This window comes from Bufo gargarizans, chromosome 4 (genome assembly GCF_014858855.1).
Source record: "Bufo gargarizans isolate SCDJY-AF-19 chromosome 4, ASM1485885v1, whole genome shotgun sequence".
In the NCBI taxonomy this organism is placed as follows: Eukaryota; Metazoa; Chordata; class Amphibia; order Anura; family Bufonidae; genus Bufo; species Bufo gargarizans.
Window position 1 is genome coordinate 69630542 of NC_058083.1, and position 23143 is coordinate 69653684.

The 23143-nt window shown below is 45.0% G+C and overlaps 1 protein-coding gene across 2 annotated transcripts in view; it reads right to left on the reverse strand.

Annotated features, from left to right (window-relative positions):
• The window catches only part of TAF1B (TATA-box binding protein associated factor, RNA polymerase I subunit B), a 94776-nt gene that overhangs the window by 60252 nt on the left and 11381 nt on the right, over positions 1 to 23143 (reverse strand). The window contains exons 3-8 of one of the 2 annotated variants that reach the window (XM_044290126.1): positions 22264 to 22354; positions 21314 to 21411; positions 20125 to 20220; positions 19897 to 20038; positions 18531 to 18693; positions 11888 to 11987 (exon numbers count right to left, since the gene is read on the reverse strand). In XM_044290126.1, coding sequence (XP_044146061.1) covers positions 11888 to 11987; positions 18531 to 18693; positions 19897 to 20038; positions 20125 to 20220; positions 21314 to 21411; positions 22264 to 22354 — 690 coding nt within the window. Of the gene's footprint in view, positions 1 to 11887; positions 11988 to 18530; positions 18694 to 19896; positions 20039 to 20124; positions 20221 to 21313; positions 21414 to 22263; positions 22355 to 23143 lie in introns of those variants that run through there. The other variant, XM_044290127.1, reaches the window with a different exon arrangement.

Consider the following 23143-nt stretch of genomic DNA (forward strand, 5'->3'; position numbering starts at 1 on the left):
TGATGGACGGGCTGTCTGTCTGGGGATATTGCATATTTGTACACTCTAATATTTCATCAGAATGTAATCTAAAGCTATTGTGTCCTAATCATAGTAGAGTCAACAGCCTACAAATGGAACGTTTGCTGGAAAATCTCATAAAAGGGGTTTTCAGGGGAAACCGGGTCAGTGACCTGTCTAGGCCAGTGATTGACTAAGCAGGCAGTCCAAGCGGTGCCAGTAAGTTGATCCTGAGACCTGGACATGGAGAGAAGCAGGGACGGGGATAATTCATCTGTGTAAGGGCTCATTCAGAAGACAGTATGTGTTTTGCGGATCTGCAAAACACGGACACCAGGTGTGCGCATCCCGCATTTTGCGGAACACACAAGGCAAGGCCTATGATAGAAATGCCTATTGTTGTCGGCAATTGCGGACAAGAATAGGACATGCTCTATCTTTTTGCAGGGGCCACGGAACAGAAGTACGGATGCGCACAGCATGCGGTGTGCTGTTCGCATCTTTTGCGGGCCCCATTGAAGTCCATTAGCAAATAGAATATGCCCTATACTTGTCCGCAAAATGCGGACCGCGGACCCACTGAAGTTAAAGGGTCCGCAAAAATGTTGATGCACTATAGACGTATACGTATTTTGCGGATTTGCAATTGTAGGACTGCAAAACACATACGGTCGTGTGTATGAGGCCTGATTCCGCTTAAGAATTTCCACTTCCTTTTTAGAAGAAGCTTTGTTTAAACACAAATACATTAAAACCTGGAGTACGCGAGGTCGCTCATTCAGGACCACACATCTAGACGCTGCCCAGTAAACAGCGGTCGTGTTCCCAGTGCTGACAGATCCCTGGTCTCGTACATTTTCCACAGGTAGGGGACAAACATGAAGTCTTGGGTCATGTGACCTGCAGCGTCTGGTCCTGGACACAGGACATGGGTGTCCGGTTACTGTGCAAATGACAGTGATTCAGGAATATTTCAGGCTTTTCTGCTGGCATATCATTTCATCAGACATCCCGGCATGTTTTCTCAAGCATTCCACCGTTTATACCGGTGTAAATATTTAACAAGGATAATAATCTCATGGCTAAGTGCCGTCCTTATAAGATGGACATGACCTACCCAGACTCCTGGGAAGAAGGATGGTAAATAAGAGCTCACAGTCCTGGCGCCCACATACAAAACTAATGCAATATGCTGTGCAGAGGCCATGAAATCCTACCAGCAATGCAGTGCTAATACATAAAAAACCATACAATTCATGTTATTGTATATTTAAAAGGGTATTCCATTCAGACGCAGTACTACATGTCCACCGGATAGCTCATTAATCCAGTCAAATGACCATGGCTGGAAGATTGTATGGAGCAATGGTTGAGCATGCACCCAGCGGGTCCTTTAAAAGGGGTTATCCTCAGGATAGTTCATCAGGGGGTCCAAGTCTCAGCAACCCTGCTGATCAGCTGTTCAAAGAGGTCACGGCACTGTGTGTACTTAGGCCTCTTCCTAGGCCAGTGATGTTACCGTACATTGGTCAAATGGCAAGTGAATGGGCCTGAGCTGCAATACCAAGCACAGCCACTATACAATGGACAGCGCTGTGCTCGGTGAGCTGTCAGGAGGTAAGCGGTGAGTGCAGTGACAGCTGATCAGTGGGGGTAACCTATCTGATACTGATGACCTATCCTGAGGACAGGCCATCAACATCAAAATCCCAGATAACCCCTTAAAGTCTACAGCACCCATGGGAACAGCAGAGCATGGGGGTTTGGGGTGAATGATGGGGTTCCCAGCGGTCAGATCTTCATCAATCTAGCATATATCACCTATCCAGTGGATAGGCGATAATAAATAATAATCTTTATTTCTACAGCACTGATAAATTCCATGGCACTTTACAGTCTAGTGCTTCTTGCTTGAATATTCCTTTTAAGCATTTCCATCAGGTGCCAAAGATCTCAGGCCCAGTCCTAAAGTGGAGTATATCCTCAGGATGGGTCATTAATATCCGATCAGTGGTAGTCCTGCTGATTAGCTGTTTGAAGAGGCCGTGGCCATACACTGCATAGTGGCAGTGCTTGGTATTGAAGCACAGGCCCATTCCCTTGAATACTACTGAGCTGCATATAGGCCAATGTGACCAATGAACATGACAACACTGGCCGATGACGCAGATTTTTTAACCCGTTCTCTACCAGCACCATACATGTACAGCACTGGAGCGAAGCGTGTGCAGCGGGCGTCATTGCCGGCAGGTCTCCGCTGTTTCAAACGGCAGAGACACTGGCAATAATGTGGTCATTAAAGCCTTTAAATGCTGTGATGTGGCCAGTGAGGATGCCAACAATTGGTTTCAATACGCTGGGTCTCTCTTTAGAGACCCAGGGTATTAAAACTGCAATTCTTATTTTGGCCAGTAGGTGGAAGCCAACATAAGTAATTAGCAATTCTGTACAAATCATGGGTTCAGAATAAAAAAAAAAAAAGGGTGTTGTAGGCTCAAATACGAGCTTCAAAATCAAAAAAAGTAAAATAAAGTTTGCAAATATATTTAAAACGTTTAAATCACCCCCTTTCCCATGAATAAAAAAAATGAATACATAAATAACAAAAAATATAAACATCATGGAGATCACAGTGTCTGAAAACAACTGTACCATTTATTAACTAAAGTGGAAAGGAATGTAAGAAGAAAAGTTTGCTCCCTGCAATAGAATGTGACCCGATTCCAAGGCAACCATCCACTTATATTTTTCCAATACGGCGAATGGTGTAACGAAAAAAGGGTCAAAATGGCCAATTTGCCATTTTTTCATCACTTCACTTCTCTTACCCCAAAAAAATTTAATAAAATATGATCAAAAAGTCACACACACTCCAAAATGGTATCAATAAAAACTACAGATTGTCCCGTAGACATTCAAAACCTATAAATATGTGGTATTGTTGTAATCGTACTGACCCAGAAAATGAAGGCCACAGGTCAGTTTTGCTGCACAGGGAACAAAACCCATAAAACTGTTGAGGAATTGCGTTTTTTTTTCCCAATACCATTTGGATTTTTTTCCCACTTCCCACTACATTGTACGCCATATTAAACGGTGGCATTAGAACGTACAACTTCTCCCGCAAAAAAATAAGCCCTCATATAGCTATGTGAATGAAAAAATTAAAAGTTATGGCTCAAGGAAGATAGGGAAGCAAAGTAAAAACGTAAAAATGAAAAACCTTCGGTATCCTAAGGGTTAAACAGCTGATTGGCGGAGGTGCTGGGACTCGGACCTGCACCATTCAGATATTGATAATCTATCCCTGTTTATTAGTAATAACTAGTCACACTGTGCATGAAATACTGTGTATGGTTTGGGGCAAGATGCTGTGTATAGGTGATAAATGCATAGGCAAAGAGATATCTTCAAGAAAGAGAACAGTCTAGTCAGTGCCAGTTCTTGGAAGCGGATCCCTAGGAGACAAAACCCGACTTTACAACAAGCCTTGGGATTTGATCAGTGAATATGGACAAACCAGATATCTATCTGTAGACAGCTGTTTTGGGTACTTGCCCCTCATCAGCGCGGAGTAGGAATCTGGCTGGCTGGGTGCGATGTCTTAAATGCAGCTTAGGCAGCAGCGGATGAATCTCATTAAAGAGACCATCCTGTATGACAGTGATGGCGAACCTTTGAGAGGCCGAGTGCCCAAACTGCAACCCAAAACCCACATATTTAATCGCAAAGTGCCAACGCGGCAATGTAACCTGAATACTACAGTCCAATATAGTGTATCTTCCATGTACTTTATCATTTAGCTATCATAGCCTGCCCACATTCAGTGCATTGCCTGTGCTGTTCATAGTGCGCCCTGCGCTGATGAAGGACAGGAAGAGTCTAAGGTATATTGGTACACCATAGACTGTTTCCAGGGCATGGGTGCCCACAGAGAGGGCTCAGAGTGCCGCCTCTGGCACCCGTGCCATAGGTTCGCCACCACTGCTGTATGACATAAATGAAAAAATAAATGCCTTTAAACTGGATCTGCCAGCTTAATACGCCAAACAGTGTTGGAGCAGCATATTACAAGTACAGTTCCATACAACCAGTAGCCATAAGGTGGCCCTAAAGAGGACCTTTCATGGATACGTAGTACATAGTGCAGGGATCTAACTGCACTTACAATTTTTTCTGGGCGCCGCTCCGTTCGCCCGATGTGGCCCCCGTTGCATTCTCCTGCCTGGTATGCTAATTTTAGCATCGGTATGCCATTAGCATACCAGGCAGGAGAATACAACGGGGGCCACAGCGAGCGAACGGAGCGGCGCCCAGAAAAAATAGTAAGTGCAGTTAGATCCCTGCACTATGCCCTACGTATCCTGATACTTAGGTTATAATGTCTGGACCCATGAAAGGTCCTCTTTAAGCCGACACAGTTAGCCCACCTGCGCTGAGAGCCAAAGCCCAGGGTTGCCAAGACATCACAGCCAAGACCCCGGCATAAAGGCTTCTTTTGTTCACAGATCCTCTTTATTTGTCATCCATTAAGCAGGAAACGGCTCAGAGTTATGTTGGCTTTTTGTTTCCTAATACCTGGATAGACTTTTATTTGTCATATAAGTCTTCAAAAGGTTTTTATTCACAGATGTAATGCCCTTTAAAAACCTGCACTACACTTAGATCATATTCTGCAATGGCTTTACATTCTCCAAGCCTTTCATCAATCATCATAAACCACATGGTCAAAAACATGTGGACACCCGAGCATTAAATTATTTAACGTCTCCTCCTAAAAAAACATTTGCAGCATTTTCCATCACATGATGCACTGCTCTGTTCCATAGTTATGACCACCGTGCAATACAATAGTGGTGGTCGTGCTTGCACACTATAGGAAAAAGCGCCAGCTTATTGGAGCTGTCGCGTTCTCGGCCACCAGAGAGGCCGCCGCCATTTTCTATAGTGTGCAATCACGACCACCGCTGTTGGATTACAGGGTGGTCATAATCATGGAAACGATCAGTTTATAATGTGATTGAAAAATGAATCAAGCCGGCAAAGGAAGCAATATGGACAATTACAGTACATTAGGAAGTGCCTTGTATTAACTTTCTCTACATGATAAATGCCACTTGCTTAAGTGAGACAACCCCTTTAAAGGTTTAGCTAACAGATGTTGGAGAATGGGCCCATTTATTAACTAAAGTAGCGAGGGACGCAAGAAGAAAAGTTTGCTCCCCTCAATAGCAAAACTTAGAATGTGACCCGATTCCAAGGCAACCATCCACTTAGTCCATTGTGCCCATTCCTTGGTTTTTCGACAATCTCCATTATATATTCCATTGCCCTCTATTGATCTTCCCTCCCATTATCTACAATAATCACAATCTGCATGCACTTCATCTATTAGTAGAGGTGGCCCGTTTAACACTGGATGTTATGTCCATGCAAGCAGATACAACCATATCTGCCCCGGGACAAGAAGACCACCTACAACTGCAGAGGACACCCACAGAATTCAATGGGGCCTGTGTCACCACAGCCCCTTCAGCTAGTATCTGACCAGGAACAAGGGAATATAGTGCCATAAGAGTGTATTATACCAATGCTAGTGCGCACCAGCCCATAATCTGTGATGCTGGGTAAAAACTTCAGAAATTTTTTTTTTTGTCATTGGAGGACATTGTGCCTCAAAAGAAGAGGGACCTCCACCCTGAGTCATCTTCTCTTAAACCACTTGCTTCTACTAAGTATTAAAGGCACATTAGACACGTGTGGATAAAAGAACAAGGTTTCATTTAAAGTCAACTAATCTCCAAGGAGATGTGAGGGACCTCGGGTAAGTTGAAAGCACGTCCCCTAGTCTGAGGGTGTGTACAGAGTAGAGGAACTACAGAGAGAAGATGAAAAGTCCTTTTCATGTCGGGCGAGGGGACATGTAAGGCTATGTACATGACTAGGCTTGTGGTGCCTACAGAAGGTCTACAATAGAAATGGTTTATAGGTTAAAAGTGGTTTGGTTTTTTGTGCAGAATTAGAAAGCGAGAGACACAATAAATAGGTGTATCTAAGGTAATAGGACTAACTAGAGCAAAGACAGACGGCTAAACATCACATGTACACGCGGAGTGTCTCGTTTCAGAATGTCTACAAAGAGTCCTTGGGGTGTCTCAAGTATAGGGCGTATGGGTCCCATTCAGCAGCACTGGTATAGCAAACTGCATTGTACTACTGTACTGGAGCAATGGGGGCTGCAGCAAACATTGCTGCTCCTGCCTGTGCCCCCTCAGCTTGTCTAAAAGCTGGCATAGCACATGGGTACAGATGTGCCATGGCAGGAATATGGGCACTGAGCTGTGAGCTTATGGCTTGAGCAGGCACAGCGATGTGCAAATACTGAATCTAAAGTGCAAAAGGCACCCAGGACTTTGGTCGAAAATGCATGCCACTGGTCCATTTATTTCTATGGCAGTGCCGAAGAGAGCCAAGTACAGTGTAGATAGTATAGAAATGAATGGAGAGGCACTATGCATTTCCAACCTGCTGCCCTGTCAATTTCAGGGGGCTCCACGGCGTACAGTGCTGTCGTTTTCAGTGGGTTTTCAAGTGGTTAGACCCCCACCTATCTAATAATTATCACCTAGGCTGTAGATAAGGGATAACTTTCTCTAATCGGAATACCCCTTTAAGCATAAAATAGTAAAAACTGGTAAGAATACAGTAGTAATACCCCAGTAAAATATTCTACTCCAAGGGCTTGGGCCTTCATAACTGTGGTGCATAAATTCAGAGGCCTCTTTGGGTTTTTCAAGAAATGGCAGTGAATCCTAATTAAAGGGGTGATCCCATCTTAGACCTTTTTGGCTTACCCAAACAAGGTGGGTCCTTTGCTCTGAAGACAGATGCCAGACCTACCACTGACACTTGCATCTATCGGACATTTATGTCTGAAACATCCAAAATGGGAATGCCTCTGGGCTTAAAGGAGGTAATCCAATCCCTATAATGATCCCCAGAATGCCCGGGCCCCTCCTCTAAAGCATACTTACCTGTGTCACCAGCAATGCTAAAGAGGCTGGTCACTGTAGCGGCCTGCTATTGGCTGTCCCTCCCGTCGCCGGATGTTTTGATCTACGCGGCGGGAAGATGCAGCGGAGGCAGTGCAGGGATCCGGAGGGACGTGGGTGCCAGGGAGCAGGTAAGTATGCTCTAGAGGAGGGGCCCGGGCATTCTGGGGGTCATTATAGAGATTGGATAATGCCTTTAAAGGGGTTGTCACCTGTTTAATACCAGCACCTTAATCTGAATATTTTTTATAATTACATGTAATTAAAAATTGAATATAGCCATTGAGTTATTTAATAAAATGTATCTGTATAGCACCACCTGCTGTTTGTTCTTTTCTTTAGTTCTCCATTTACCTCAGTACATGCTCAGTTCCATCCTTCAACTGACACCAGCCAAATCTTCTTTTAGAAGATGCTGCACTTACAGGGAGAGGGCTGTAGCAGAAAGGATACGCACCCCTGAGCTTTGATAGGGAGAGAGATCTGCGGCAGAAAGGACACGCACCCCTGAGCTTTGATAGGGAGAGAGATCTGCGGCAGAATGGACACACCTCCTGTGCTGTGATAGGGAGAGAGATCTGCGGCAGAATGGACACACCTCCTGTGCTGTGATAGGGAGAGAGATCTGCGGCAGAATGGACACACCTCCTGTGCTGTGATAGGGAGAGAGATCTGCGGCAGAATGGACACACCTCCTGTGCTGTGATAGGGAGAGAGATCTGCGGCAGAATGGACACACCTCCTGTGCTGTGATAGGGAGAGAGATCTGCGGCAGAATGGACACACCTCCTGTGCTGTGATAGGGAGAGAGATCTGCGGCAGAATGGACACACCTCCTGTGCTGTGATAGGGAGAGAGATCTGCGGCAGAATGGACACACCTCCTGTGCCGTGATAGGGAGAGAGATCTGCGGCAGAATGGACACACCTCCTGTGCCGTGATAGGGAGAGAGATCTGCGGCAGAATGGACACACCTCCTGTGCCGTGATAGGGAGAGAGATCTGCGGCAGAATGGACACACCTCCTGTGCCGTGATAGGGAGAGAGATCTGCGGCAGAATGGACACACCTCCTGTGCCGTGATAGGGAGAGAGATCTGCGGCAGAATGGACACACCTCCTGTGCTGTGATAGGGAGAGAGCTGCTGCAGAGATGTCTGATTTTCATTTTTTTACATTAAAGCTTCACTGAGTTTTTAAACAGTTTTGATAGCTGGGGGTCTGAATGCTGAGAACCTCGCCAATCCCTAGAACGAGGAGATAAAAGTGCCTGCATGGCATGCTTTCTCTCCTTCCTGCAGAGGATGGCAAGGCATCTCCTACAGCAAGAGAGCGATATAGGAGTGCCTCTCTCTCCCCATTCAGACCCCCACTGATCAAAACTTTTGATATGTCTTTATGACAAATCAAGCATTTTCTTGACAACTCAGTGACCCTTTAATCATGGGAAAACCACTTAAAGGGATTCTGTCAGCCAGATTTTTGATACTGAGCTGTTCATATCAGTCTCCATTATCTAATAAAAAATATACTAGTTTTACCCCCACCTGTCGTTTCATTTTTGATAAAAAAAATATAGGTTTTATTTATATGCTAATTACCTTCATAACATGCCCAAGGGGCTGTCCCTCTGGCCGTTTGTGCCCAGCCGCGCCCCTGATCTCTGAGCCCAGCGCCGCCCCGCTTTTAATTATTCACTCCCCTCCGGCCTTTTTTTCTCAGTGTACCATAATCCCACGCATGCGCCGATGTTACACACGTCTGGGCCCGCGCAGTGTCCTGGCAGCAGCCTCGTCGAGTGTAATCGCGCATGCACCAGCATTCTCCGCACTTCGCTCGACCCAGGTGTAACATCGGTGCATGCGCAGGATTACGACAGGTGGGAGGTAAAACTAGTATATTTTTAATTAGATAATGGAGACTGATATGATGATATGAACAGCTCAGTATCGAAAATCGGGCTGACAGAATCCCTTTAAAGTAACACCGGTGTCTCGATCCCACATCTGCATTCCTCTGACCAGCATTAATGGGTGCAGTAAATGCTTAAAGGAAATGGACCAGGAAACAGAGGAGCGGGATACTCCATAAAGCATTGTCACTCACACAGGGGACAAAAATCAACAAAGATCTACACAAAGTAATGAACACTTACAAGAAACTGTCACAAAATGTCAAAAGCCACACAATAATGACTGACAGCAACAATGTAGCAAATGTTTACAGTTGCATTTCCACCGCCTGGTCCTGTCAATCAAAGTGCGGAGGGTGCGACAATTGCAGAGCCTCTAGGTGTAATGGTAACGCCCCCGTTGCTCCTAGAGGCTCATTTGCATATATTAAAACATCATTTTTCTCAGCACTGCTGGCACATATGAACATAGGACCAACACAGATGCCTTCAGCTGCCAAGCGCACATGTAACAGGTCAGCCAGTGTCATAGGTACAGATCTGCCGACAGATGCCCTTTAAGAAAATGTCTTTATGCCAGCTCCATGGGCCACAGACACAGTGTTCTGGAGGGGACCTCAGTGACTTCTATGGTAGAGTTTTCTAGGCATGGTCTGAGACCCGTGCAGAGGTCATTGTACAAGGAAAGAGCAGAAAAGCTTAGACAATCACCTACTGTGAATGGTGGATCCTGTCTTATCTATACACAGAGGTGATATCACTACAGGCAGGACTAGAATGACAGATAATTGCAGTAAAGTGATATGTACAGACCAAGAAGTGCCGCCTATTATTAGGCTTAGTGGCCAGTGCTAAAAATGCAGGATATATGGGATGATTCATTTGTGATGTGATTCATTTTTCTATCACATTATACACTGCTCATTACCATTTGATTTGGTCTGGTATCAGGGAACAATGTACTGAGTTTGTTGCCTTCCTTAATGCTAGTAATGACCTGGGTATGTTCTTTACTTTGAACTTCGGAGGTTCCGAACTTGAGTTTTTGGATGTGACTGTCGGGGTGGTTGGTGACGAGTTGGTCACTAGTGGGTATCGTAAGCCCACATCGACCAACTCCTTGCTCCACCACGACAGCTTTCACACGTATGCGGTGAAGAAGTCGGTCCCTTACGGGCAATTTATCAGACTCGGGCATATTAATAGTACCAGTGATGGCTTTGAGAAACAAGCCATGGAGTTGATAGAACAACTGAGTAAGAGGAGCTACCCTCAAGAGATGTTAGACACAGCCCTTGATAGGGCGAGGAAGTTCTTACCAGTAGAAATAGAGCTTCAGATGGAAGTTCAGTAATGAAGGACAGATCAAGAAAAAGAGGTTTGTGTTTTCCTTTAAATTCAGCCCGATGGCGGAGGTTATAAGGAAGACTATATATAGACATTGGGAGATTCTCAGAAGGGATAGTGCACTTACAGAATATGCAGATAGACCATTGATCACCCTTAGAAAGAGTCACACCATTAGAGACAGGTTGGCGAGAAGCCGTTTTATCCAGGACACAAACCGCAGTTGGCTTCATGAGAGAAGACCCAAAGGCAATTATAAATGTGGCAATAGCTCTTTTTGCAGGTATAATTCCCAAAAGACCATCCTTAACATTGGAGGTATAAAACATAGGGTTACAGATTTTATTACCTGCAGAAGCACCTTCGTAGTGTATATGATCTCATGCGGCTGCGGTAATTTCTATATAGGCAAGACCATTAGATGCCTCTTTGAGAGGATTAGAGAACATATGAATTCCATACAATCAGCTAAGGGCTGCCCTAGATTTATAAAACATAGGAGGGAGACACATAATTGTAATTGTAGAACTCTCCAGAGTGCTGGCATTGAACTAGTTCCCAATACCCCTGCAGGTGGAGATAGGCATAGGTTATTGCTACAGAGAGAAGCTAGGTGGATTCTGCATGACCGTAATGATCTCAGTGTATTTCTGGGATGTTCCTATTGTTGTATTGTCTTTTAATTGTATTGTCTACCAGAAGGGAAATAGGGCGTCGTGCGTTGTCATGACAACCTTCCCCTGGGTTGCTAAAAGGCAGCGTGTTTGCACGCGCTTACGTCAGCGGCCTGAAGAGGCGCATTTGTGCGCAAAACAGCCATCGCTGCTGTGCATGTATGATGTCCGCCCCTGTGTACTCTGCCAGAAAAGTGTTACTCGCATCCCAGATGAAATGAAGGATTTTCGTCTAAACCACTGCTGGGTGAGTGCCGCCTTATTATCGTCTCCTATTTCTGGAATTTATGATAGTCTGTTTGAAGGCGTTGCACCACTGAGCTGCAGTTTAAAAAGGGTGCGCTGGACGTCCGTGTCTCAATGATCTATGCATAGGAGGCCATTAGGGTATGTGAGCTGTGCCGTCCGGCTTCCTCTCCATTTACCATGGCTACGACCACCTTGCAGTCCATCAGCGGTGGCCGTGCTTGCACATTATAGAAAAAGGCACCAGCCTATGTGCCCTCCCACAGTTCCAGAACTTTGTCCTATAGCGTACAAGCATGACCACCACTGATGGATTGCAGGGTGGTCATAACCATGGAAACGAGCAGTGTATAATGTGATGGAAAAATTAATCCAGGCAGCAAAGAAGGTAATATGGACAATAACAATACATTAGTAAGTGCCTTGTATTAACTTTCTCTACATGATAAATGCCACTTACTCAAGTGAGACAACCCCTTTAATTTTAGATGCACTGAAGAAATACGAAAAAACAGTTACCTGCACGTGGCCTTTAAATCTGCAGGGAGCATAAGCTCAGCATGGTACAGTCATTGCACATCAAATAGTCATATGCCCATCAGTCAAAAGACTCTGTGGCCAACCAGAGCCCATGCCATAAGATTTACAACACACGTACCTGAACCTCAAAGATATTTATATCCACTCCATACAGCCTGGTTTTCTCTGGGAAGAACTCTTGTGGATTGTAGTATGGGATGTGATGGTGGAAAACCAACCTGCCAGATTAAAAAAGAATGTAAAACTAGCAGTTTTTTTTTTTTATCTCCCCCCCCCCCCCCTAAATAAAAAATAAAAAAGTTATTTAATATAAACCTTCAACTAAACCTGCAAAATAAAAATAAAAAATATAGAAGAAAAAATGTAAAAGTTATGACTGCTATAGCACAAAGGGGGAAAATATTATTGGTCCTAAAGGGGTTCCCCAGGAATAAATAAAAAAAATGAAAATACTTAAATATTATTTTATAATAAATATATTCTTAAATACCTTTCATTACTTAGAATGGCTTGTTTTGTCTGGGGAGCAATCATTAGGAGAAATAAAATGGCCGCCGTCCTATCAGTACACATAAAACCTGTCCTGATCACACAGGAGGACAAGTTACTTTACCACAATGAGCCATAGTGCTGCCTCATCCTCCTCTCTGCTCTTCTTGTCGAGATTCATGATCCTGAATACAGGTGAATCTCTGTGGGAATGGAGAAGATGAGGGGACATGTGAGGTGTGGCTACTTTCACACTTGCGTTCGGAGCGGATCCGTCTGGTGTCTGCACAGACGGATCCGCTCATATAATGCAAACGATGGTATCCGTTCAGAACGGATCCGTCTGCAATATATTTCAGAAAAGAATCTAAGTCTAAAAGTTAGTCAGACGGATCCGTCCAGACTTTACATTGAAAGTCAATGGGGGATGGATCCGTTTGAAATTGCACCATATTGTGTCAATGTCAAACGGATCCGTTTGGCTCTGCGCGGCCAGGCGGACACCCGAACGCTGCAAGTTGCGTTCGGGTGTCCGCCTGCTGAGCGGAGCGGAGGCTGAACGCTGCCAGACTGAGGCAATCTGAGCGGATCCGCATCCACTCAGAATGCATTGGGGCCGTACGGATCCGTTCGGGGCCGCTTGTGAGAGCCTTCAAACGGAACTCACAAGCAGAACCCCGAACGCAAGTGTGAAAGTAGCCTAATAAGCAGCAGCATTTGTTTACAGCCTTCATTAGCAAAGCAACATTACCACAGTCTGTCCAGCTCTTTACCTCAGTGTTGTAAAGTAACTTGTCCTCCTGTGTGATTAGGACAGGTTTTGTGTGAACTAATAGGACAGCAGCCATTTTATTTCTCCTAATGATTGCTCCCCAGACAAAACGAGCCATTATAAATAATGAAAGGTATTTGAGAATATATTTATAATAAGGTAATATTTAAGTATTTTCATTTTCTTAATTTCCGGAGAACCCCTTTAAGGCTAAAATTAAATATGTCACTAAGGGGTTAAAAATGAAACAGTGTCCCTTGAGTTGTGCGCCAACAAGATTTACTGCAGACACACATTTAAAATCTACAATACAAAAAGTGACATTTTTTGGAGGGTTTTTCCAATTTTAACGGGACTGTCAGGAGTAGGGCTGCAACGATTAATCGATGTAATCGATAATCGATAACTGGATTCGTTGTCGACGAATCCAGTTATCGAATAATCGCCGATTCGTTGCTATGCGGGCGGGCGGTTTACTTTAACTCACTGCATCTTTATTTTACCTTACAATCGTGACGCTCCAGTAACAACTAACAGGCAGAGCGGAGGGCGGCGTAACGCCACTTACTCACGTGACGCACTGCTCCGCCTCCTTCATTCATAAAGTGGGCGGAGCAGTGCGTCACGTAAGTAAGTGACGTTACGCCGCCCTCCGCTCTGCATGTTAGTTGTTACTGGAGCGTCACGATTGTAAGGTAAAATAAAGATACAGTGAGTGATTAGTCTGCTGTGAGCAGCGGGGCCGGGGCTGTTATGGGGAGGGGGAAATCTGTCTATGGCACTGCTATGGGGAGGGGGAAATCTGTCTATGGCACTGTTATGGGGAAAGGGATCTGTGCACTGCCCATAACAGTGCACAGATCCCCCTCTCCATAACAGCGCCACGCACAGATCCCCCTCTCCATAACAGCGCCACCACAGATCCCCCTCTCCATAACAGCGCCACCCACAGATCCCCCTCTCCATAACAGCGCCACCCACAGATCCCCCTCTCCATAACAGCGCCACCCACAGATCCCCCTCTCCATAACAGCGCCACCCACAGATCCCCCTCTCCATAACAGCGCCACCCACAGTTCCCCCTCTCCATAACAGCGCCACCCACAGTTCCCCCTCTCCATAACAGCGCCACCCACAGATCCCCCTCTCCATAACAGCGCCACCCACAGATCCCCCTCTCCATAACAGCGCCACCCACAGATCCCCCTCTCCATAACAGCGCCACCCACAGATCCCCCGCTCCATACAGCGCCACCCACAGATCCCCGCTCCATAACAGCGCCACCACAGATCCCCCTCTCCATAACAGCGCCACCCACAGATCCCCCTCTCCATAACAGCGCCACCCACAGATCCCCTCTCCATAACAGCGCCACCCACAGATCCCCCTCTCCATAACAGCGCCACCCACAGATCCCCCTCTCCATAACAGCGCCACCCACAGATCCCCCTCTCCATAACAGCGCCACCACAGATCCCCCTCTCCATAACAGCGCCACCCACAGATCCCCCTCTCCATAACAGCGCCACCCACAGATCCCCCTCTCCATAACAGCGCCACCCACAGATCCCCCTCTCCATAACAGCGCCACCCACAGATCCCCCTCTCCATAACAGCGCCACCCACAGATCCCCCTCTCCATAACAGCGCCACCCACAGATCCCCCTCTCCATAACAGCGCCACCCACAGATCCCCTCTCCATAACAGCGCCACCCACAGATCCCCCTCTCCATAACAGCGCCACCCACAGATCCCCCTCTCCATAACAGCGCCACCCACAGATCCCCCTCTCCATAACAGCGCCACCCACAGATCCCCCTCCCCATAACAGCGCCACCCACAGATCCCCCTCCCCATAACAGCGCCACCCACAGATCCCCCTCCCCATAACAGCGCCACCCACAGATCCTCCCCATAACAGCGCCATCCACAGATCTCCCCATAATAGTGTCGTCCACAGATCCCCCCCATAACAGTGCCATCCACAATTTGTTTTAATATGGCCTTTGAACATATTTTTTAAAGTAAAATCATATAAACCGCTTTGTTTTGTAATTTTGTCGTTTTTCCCGATTAATCGTAGAAATTAATCGGCAACTAATCGATTATTCAAATAATCGTTAGCTGCAGCCCTAGTCAGAAGGTTGAAGGGGTGTTCCGATCTCATTGACATTTAGGTCTTATCCACAGGGAACAAAGTGATTTATTTTTTATTTATTTTTAATACCGTTCACCAATTGCCTTAGATATGGATAGCGATTTACAATACAGGTTGGGACTATTATGGTGACATTAAGTATGTGTATATTATTTAGTGTCTTGTAAGAATAAAATGTAAAAAAAAAAAAAAGTTAAACAAAAAAAGAATAAAAAATTCTGCTTAAAAAAATCTGCTTCCATGATAACATAAAGCAGGGATCTCCACTGCCATCAAGTACTAGCTACTAATGGATGTAATTAAAGAAAGTTTGAGACAAGGACGGATTGTTTGCTTTAAAAAAATATATATAGGGAATGCTGAGTATGTAAATCGAGGGGGGAGGGGGGTCTTCATTTGGGACCTCCATTAACTAACCAAAGTGACGAGCAACTACAGGGAGTGTATTTGGAGGACGCAGGACATACAAGCATTGCAGCTCATATGGACCTGCGGAAGAACCGTTTTCAGGTCACGCTGTTCTCTGGGGGTCCCCAGCAGTGACCAATGACTAATTTTTCTAACAGTTGCACTTAGGCCTCATGTGGATTCATAAAACACGGATGTCGGACGTGTGCATTCCGCATTTTGCAGATTGCTACGTCCTACTTACTTTTAGAACTGCCTATTCTTGTCCGCAATATGGACAAGAATAGGAAAGGTCCTTTTTTTTTTTTTAGCAGGGCTGCGGAACAGAAATTGTACCTGGATCTGAATATTTTTGTAATTCCATGTACACTTAGGTCCATATATATTTGGACACTGACACAAATTTTGTTTTTATTACCTGTTTACTAAAACATATTCAAGTTATAGTTATATAACGGACATAACGTCCAGACTTTTAGCTTTCATTTGAGGGTATCAACATTAAAATTGGATGAAGGGTTTAGGAGTTTCAGCTCCTTTACATGTGGCACCCTGTTTTTAAAGGGACCAAAAGTAATTGGACAATTGACTCAAGGCTGTTTTGTGGGCAGATGTGGGCAATTCCTTCATTATTTCATTCTCAATTAAGCACATAAAAGGCCTGGAGTTGATTTTTAGGTGTGGTGTTTGCATTTAGAAGATTTTGCTGAAAAGTAAACATGCGGTAAAAGGAGCTCTCCATACAGGTGAAACAAGCCATCCTTCAAAAAAACATCCAAAAATATTGCTGCACTATTAGGAGTGGCAAAATCTACAGTTTGGTACATCCTGAGAAAGAAAGAAAATACTGGTGACCTCAACAATGCAAAAAGACCTGGATGCCCACGGAAGACAACAGTGGAGGATGATGGCAGAATAATTACCATAGTGAGAAACCCCTTCACAACAGCCAACCAAGTGAACACTCTCCAGGATATAGGCGTATCAATATCCAAATCTACCATAAAGAGAGGACTGCATGAAAGTAAATACAGAGGGTCCACTGCACGGTGCAAGCCACTCATCAGCCTCAAGAATAAGAAGGCTAGATTGGACTTTGCTAAAAAACATCTTAAAAAACCAGCACACTTCTGGGAGAAGATTCTTTGGACAGATGAAACCAAGATCAACCTCTACCAGAATGATGGAAAGATAAAAGTATGGTGAAGGCCTGGTACAGCTCATGATCCAAAGCATACCACATCATCTATAAAACATGGCGGAGGCAGTGTGATGGTTCGGGCATGCATGGCTGCCAGTGGTACCGGGTCCCTAGTGTTTATTGATGATGTGACACAGGACAGAAGCAGCCGGAGGAATTCTGGGGTTTTAGAAGACATACTGTGTGCTCAAATCCAGCCAAACTGATTGTCCATCTGTATTATGAAACGCCGACCAATGACCCAAAAGATAAACCCAAAGCAACCCAGGAGTTTATTAAAGCCAAGAAGCGGAATATTCCTGAATGGCCAAGTCAGTCACCGGATCTGAACCCAATAGAGCATTTCACTTGTTAAAGAATAAACTTCAGAGAGGAAGGCCACAAACAAACAGCAACTGAAAACCGCTGCAGTAAAGGCCTGGCAGAGCATTAAAAAGGAGGAAACACAGCGCCTGGTGATGTCTATAAATTCAAGACTTCAGGCAGTCACTGCCAACAAAGGGTTTTCAACCAAGTATTAGAAATTAACATTTTATTTACATTTATTTCATTTGTCCAATTACTTTTGAGCCCCTGAAATGAAGAGATTGAGTTTAAGAAAAGCTTTAGTTCCTCACATTTTCATGCAATCATTTTGTTCAACCCACTGAATTAAAGCGGAAAGTCTGAACTTCCACTGCATCTGAAGTATTTTGTTCAAAATCCACAGTGAGTGCCGATCCTTTATTATCATTTTTAAGTCAACTGTCACCAATCATATCTTCTGTTAGAAGCGGCAGCAGTTACAGGGGAAGAGCTCTAGCAGAAAGGACACGCCCCTGAGGTGCAAGCTTGAAATAAATCTAGCAGAACAAATGGAATGTGGAGATCTCTGGATCCATGTGAGGTACAGGGCTAGTTCTAGCTTTGTTAGAAATAGACTGTCATGTACTATATGTCCTGATTTAAATTTTTAAAATCAATCATGGCATAAACCCTTTAAGGCTACTTTCACACTAGCGTTCGATCGGATCCGTTCTGAACGGATCCGATCATATTAATGCAGACGGAGGCTCCGTTCAGTACGGATCCGTCTGCATTAATAACTTAGAAAAAATTCTAAGTGTGAAAGTAGCCTGAGCGGATCCATTCAGACTTTCAATGTAAAGTCAATGGGGGACAGATCCGCTTGAAGATTGAGCCAGGATCCGCTCGCCTCCGCACGGCCAGGCAGACAGCTGAACGCTGCAAGCAGCGTTCAGCTGTCCGCCTGTCCGTGCGGAGGCGAGCGGAGCGGAGGCTGAACGCCGCCAGACTGATGCAGTCTGAGCGGATCCGCTCCATTCAGACTGCATCAGGGCTGGACGGAGGCGTTCGGGTCCGCTCGTGAGCCCCTTCAAACGGAGCTCACGAACGGACCTATGAACGCTAGTGTGAAAGTAGCCTAAGTAATCCAGAAATGTAAGAAGGACGCCTTTGCCTTTAAAGTGCACCAAACATAGTCGGATAACACGATGTAGCTTGCCATACACCTTCACTCAGCCAACATTATTTATTATTATTATTATTAAAGCGCCATTCCATTCCATAGCGCTGTACATATAAGGGGCGCACATACATAATACAGACAATTTCACTAATCATAAACAAGACGAGTTACAAACTGGTACAGAAGGAGAGAGGGTCCTGCCCATGAGGGCTTACAATCTACATGGGGACCCTTCTCCATAGACAGACTTGCTCAGCTCTTACCTCAGTAAGTCAGACAGTGTGACTGATGCTCTAACCCATAGTAAAGAGAGGTAGCAGAATGCGAGTGTCATCGGCATGGACATTCTTTGGTGGCAAGGTTTTTTCTTTATCTGTATACTTCCATCTACAGATCCTGATGGGGCAGAACTTGCACTTTCTACATCTGAAGACGAATTAAAATACAGGTCAGCTACAGTGTTCATATCAGAAGGGTCTAATACAGGTAAAACCTACGCAGCATTTAAGAGTCATATCGAATTTGGTTTAACACCAGCTTAATGGGCTATTCCAGAAGAAAACACTGATCGCTAATCCTTATTGGCAGATTTACATTTCGTTAGCAATGTGGGTGTGGGGATGTCTTTCTGCATAACTAGGAAGATTGGGCGCCCAGGAGTATGCCAAAGGTGGGTGGGTGGCAATCGCATTAATGGTGGACACATTGCCATCACCCAATATGCCGCCGTTTAGGGAAGATCATCCATGTAAGTATGGACAGTGGTGTGGGTGTAGGTCAGGTCTGCACTGTTCCCTACCTGATGTGACAGAAGGCCTTTCTTGAAAGTAAAAATATTACAGGTTATTAGATTTCTGGAGACAGGAAGCTGATCCAGAGATTTATTCCGATTACCAGATTTGTAGTCCGGAAATAATTTATGCTCTAATACAGGGATCCGCAACCTCCTGCACTCCAGCCGTTCTGGAACTACAACTCCCAGAATCCTCCTTTCACTGTTATGGCAGTTACAAGAACAAGCTGTGCATGCTGGGAGTTGTAGTTTCACAACAGCTAGGACTGCCGAAGGTTGCTGATCCCTGCTCTAATATAAGGTAATTGTCATCGGTCCACACAGTGGGAGGTTTTATGCTTTCCTCTGGATCCACACAGTAGGATTTAAGATTTGGCCTTTATGAACCTGTGCTTTATTTTAACCTGGGCATAACAGCAGGCACAGTACTGTGAGTAGCAGAAGGATGGCATGGTTAGGCCTCCAGGAAGGGGAGTCTGGGTTGAGAAGATAGGAGGAATGCTGGAACAGTAAGGAGTCATGGTGGTCTGGGCCAAATAGAGAAGATGAAGGAAAACAATGTCTACAATTACAGAAGATGTCACTGGATGTAACTCTTGTGTATTTTGCCTGTGACTGCTTTTGATCAGTGCTGGATTCTCCTAAATGTTCTACCAATACATGTAAGCCTAGCAAGTAAGATTTGGGGGATGATTTTTACATATACATCGAGGTATGTTCCACTGATCTTTAAGACCTTAGTAATGGACAGGAATGTGGAACTATAAAGGCTATTCACTTTTTTTTATTTTTTTAAACATCTCTGCAAACCAGCCTGTAAGAACCTGGAAATGTACCTGAAACCTCTGAGTGTCCTGAAGAAGGAAGACCAAGGCTGCTTTGCGAAAGTGTCTCCCCATCAGAATCAGTTGAGACATCGGTAGAATAAACATCAGACTTGCTGCCCACGTCCGAGGAGGCCTCACTGCTCTCTAGCGACTATGGCACAAACCAAGGCTTAATATTAGGTGGACACAATGACAAACCTTTATAAGCAAGAGGTCAAATACCAGCTGTGTACGTACCACATGCAACTGTGGCTTCTGTCTGATGGGTCTTTTGCAGTAAGCCTGTTTGGTCTGCCGTAGGTATAATCTCCACAGGTTACACATGACTTTATCCTGTCATACACAAATAATAGCATGTAAATGCCTCCTGACCTGGAAACATGAATACAGGGGCCACATATGTATAGATGGAGGCAAGCTTCCTTTGTGTTTATTGGTCAATGGAAAAACTTTGTGATGCTACGTCCACATCTGAGGCCAGCAGTCTGTTCCAGCGGAGGAGTAGAATACCAGAATTGCCATACCAGGAATAGATGGACACCGCCGTACCCGCTGGTTCCCCATTCACTATAATAAGGTCTGTCAGGTTTCCTGCTTTCCGATGAAAAAAACAAACAAAAAAAAAACGCTGCATGCAACAGAATACCAGATTGTCGGCTGCAGATGTGGACGTGACCTGAGATTCAGAAAGCTGCTAAAATCACAAAAGAAGACAGTCCCTTAATGCGCCGTATTGATTACATGGCTGATAAGGTACTGCTTTAGGCTACTTTCACACCTGCGTTTAGGTGCGGATCCGTCTGGTATCTGCACAGACGGATCCGCACCTATAACGCAAACGCTTAGATCCGTTCAGAACGGATCCGTTTGCATTACCATGAACAAAAAAAAAAATTTTAGTTTTTTTTGTTCATGATAGTGCAAACGGATCCGTTTTGACTTTACATTGAAAGTCAATGGGGGACGGATCCGTTTGAAGATTGAGCCATACTGTGTCAACTTCAAACGGATCCGTCCCCATTGACTTACATTGTAAGTCTGGACGGATCCGTTTGCCTCCGCACGGCCAGGCGGACACCCGAACGCTGCTTGCAGCGTTCGGGTGTCCGCCTGCTGAGCGGAGCGGAGGACAAACGCTGCCAGACTGATGCATTCTGAGGGGATCCGCATCCACTCAGAATGCATTAGGGCTGGTCGGATCCGTTCGGGGCCGCTTGTGAGAGCCTTCAAACGGAACTCTCAAGCGGAGCCCCGAACGCAAGTGTGAAAGTAGCCTTAATTGTATAAACTGAAGGTGTTTTATGAAACGTTGCAAAACTTTGTCAATCTGTGTGAACACGGTTACTTTGGTGGGAAGCAATTTGTGCACATACTCTAGAAAAGAATAAATCTGAAAAATATATAAAAAAAAAAGTCTTAAAATTACCTTAATGTCTGAACCGATCCCCAAGGCTTCAAGTGCTTCAGCTTGCTTGAGCAGAATAAACTGAAAACCTTCACAGATATACCACTCCCAGCCCCATTCTGGACAAAAAAAAGGAGTATGTTACTGCATATACTGTAAGATACTGATGACATTAGCATCAAGCTGTCCCCCATGGGGCTCACAAACTAGGTTCCCTATCAGTATGTCTTTGGAGTGTGGGAGGAAACCAGGGAACCCGGAGGAAACCCACACAAACACAGGTAGAACATACAAACTCCATGCAGATGTTGTCCTTGGTCGGATTCAAACCCAGGACCCCAGTGCTGCAAGGCACCAGTGCTAATAGATCTACAGAAACCTATCCTCAACAACATTGGGTACAGATTTACTAATCATGTCCAATATTTCAACAGTGTAAACTCATACCAGGTGACCCTTTTTCCTAGGCCATGCCCTCTTATCTAGTCACAAAAAGTGTCTAAAACACAGTTTTGTGGAACAAATGGATATAATTCGATTTAAGGGGCTTATATAGACATAACCTCTTCATCGGGGCATCTCTTGGCTTTTTCTTTAGATCCGGTGATGTATCGGGCTATGCTAGGAGGAGGCTTCGTGTAAAACAGGCTCGGGCAGCGCTAAAGACTGTCCATTAGTGCCGGTGATGTCACCGGGATCACTGCTAGACAGAAGCCCCCGCCTAGCAGTGTAAAAAGGTAAAGAAACAGCCCTTGCCACGTGGCATGAAATGCTCCAATGCTCAAATGAACCCAGAAATGTCCCCATTGTCTATGAATTATATGAACCATGCTTCATACCTGAAGGAATGAGAGAGAAAATCCATTGATAAAGACATCATACCCGTACTAGTACAGTATATCTACATCCTAAAAATCAGCCTATAACTGGGCATCAATGCCAAATCTGTTAACCCGGGCCCCAGCACTTACCTTTTTTTTTTTGTTTCCTTAATCCCCTGTTAATAGACTGAATTCTTGCATTTAGGTTGTTAACATTGCTTTCCTCAACCTCCTTGGTTTTCTGTAGGAATGAAAACATAAATCAGATGAGACCAACAGCACCAAGCCCCCTTTCTATCGGTATACCATGCACACTTGGTCCAGATAATTATGGAGATTTAAAAGTTACTGAGTTTTCGTAAAACTTTTGATAGGTCATAGAGACATATCAAAGGTTTTAATTGGTGAGGGTCAGAGTGCTGAGACCCCCACTGATCCCTAGAACAAGGACTGAGAAGGACTCATACATCGCACTCTCACGGGCTTATAGATTTGACACTGATGCTAGAAGGAGAGAGAGCGCGCTATGTAATCGCTTCTCTCTCCTTGTTCTAGGGATCGTTGGGGGTCTCAGTGCTAAGACCTCCACCAATCAAATCCTTTGTGATATGTCTCTATGACATATCAAAAGTTTTATGAAAACTTAGTGGCCCTTAAAATTTTATTAGTGTAGTTTCCTGAATTTCATGAAAAATGTAAAAAACATACAGAAGGGCCCCAGAAAGGACAACACCGTTCTGTATGCTTTATTAGGGTGTACACAAAGTGATCAGCCATAACATTATAGGGGGTATTTCAGTTAGAAGTATTCCCTATCCTGAGGGTAGGAGATAACTATTAGATCAGTGGGGGTCCTACTGCAGGGACCCCCAACGATCATAAGAACATGTGCCCCGCGCCCTGAGATGAATGGAACGGCTGATAGAGCTGCTGCTCCATTCATTCTCTATAGGACTGCCTGTAATAGCCGAGCTCTGTCTGCTGTCTCCAGCCGTCCCCTAGAGCAGTGTTTCCCAACCAGTGTGCCTCC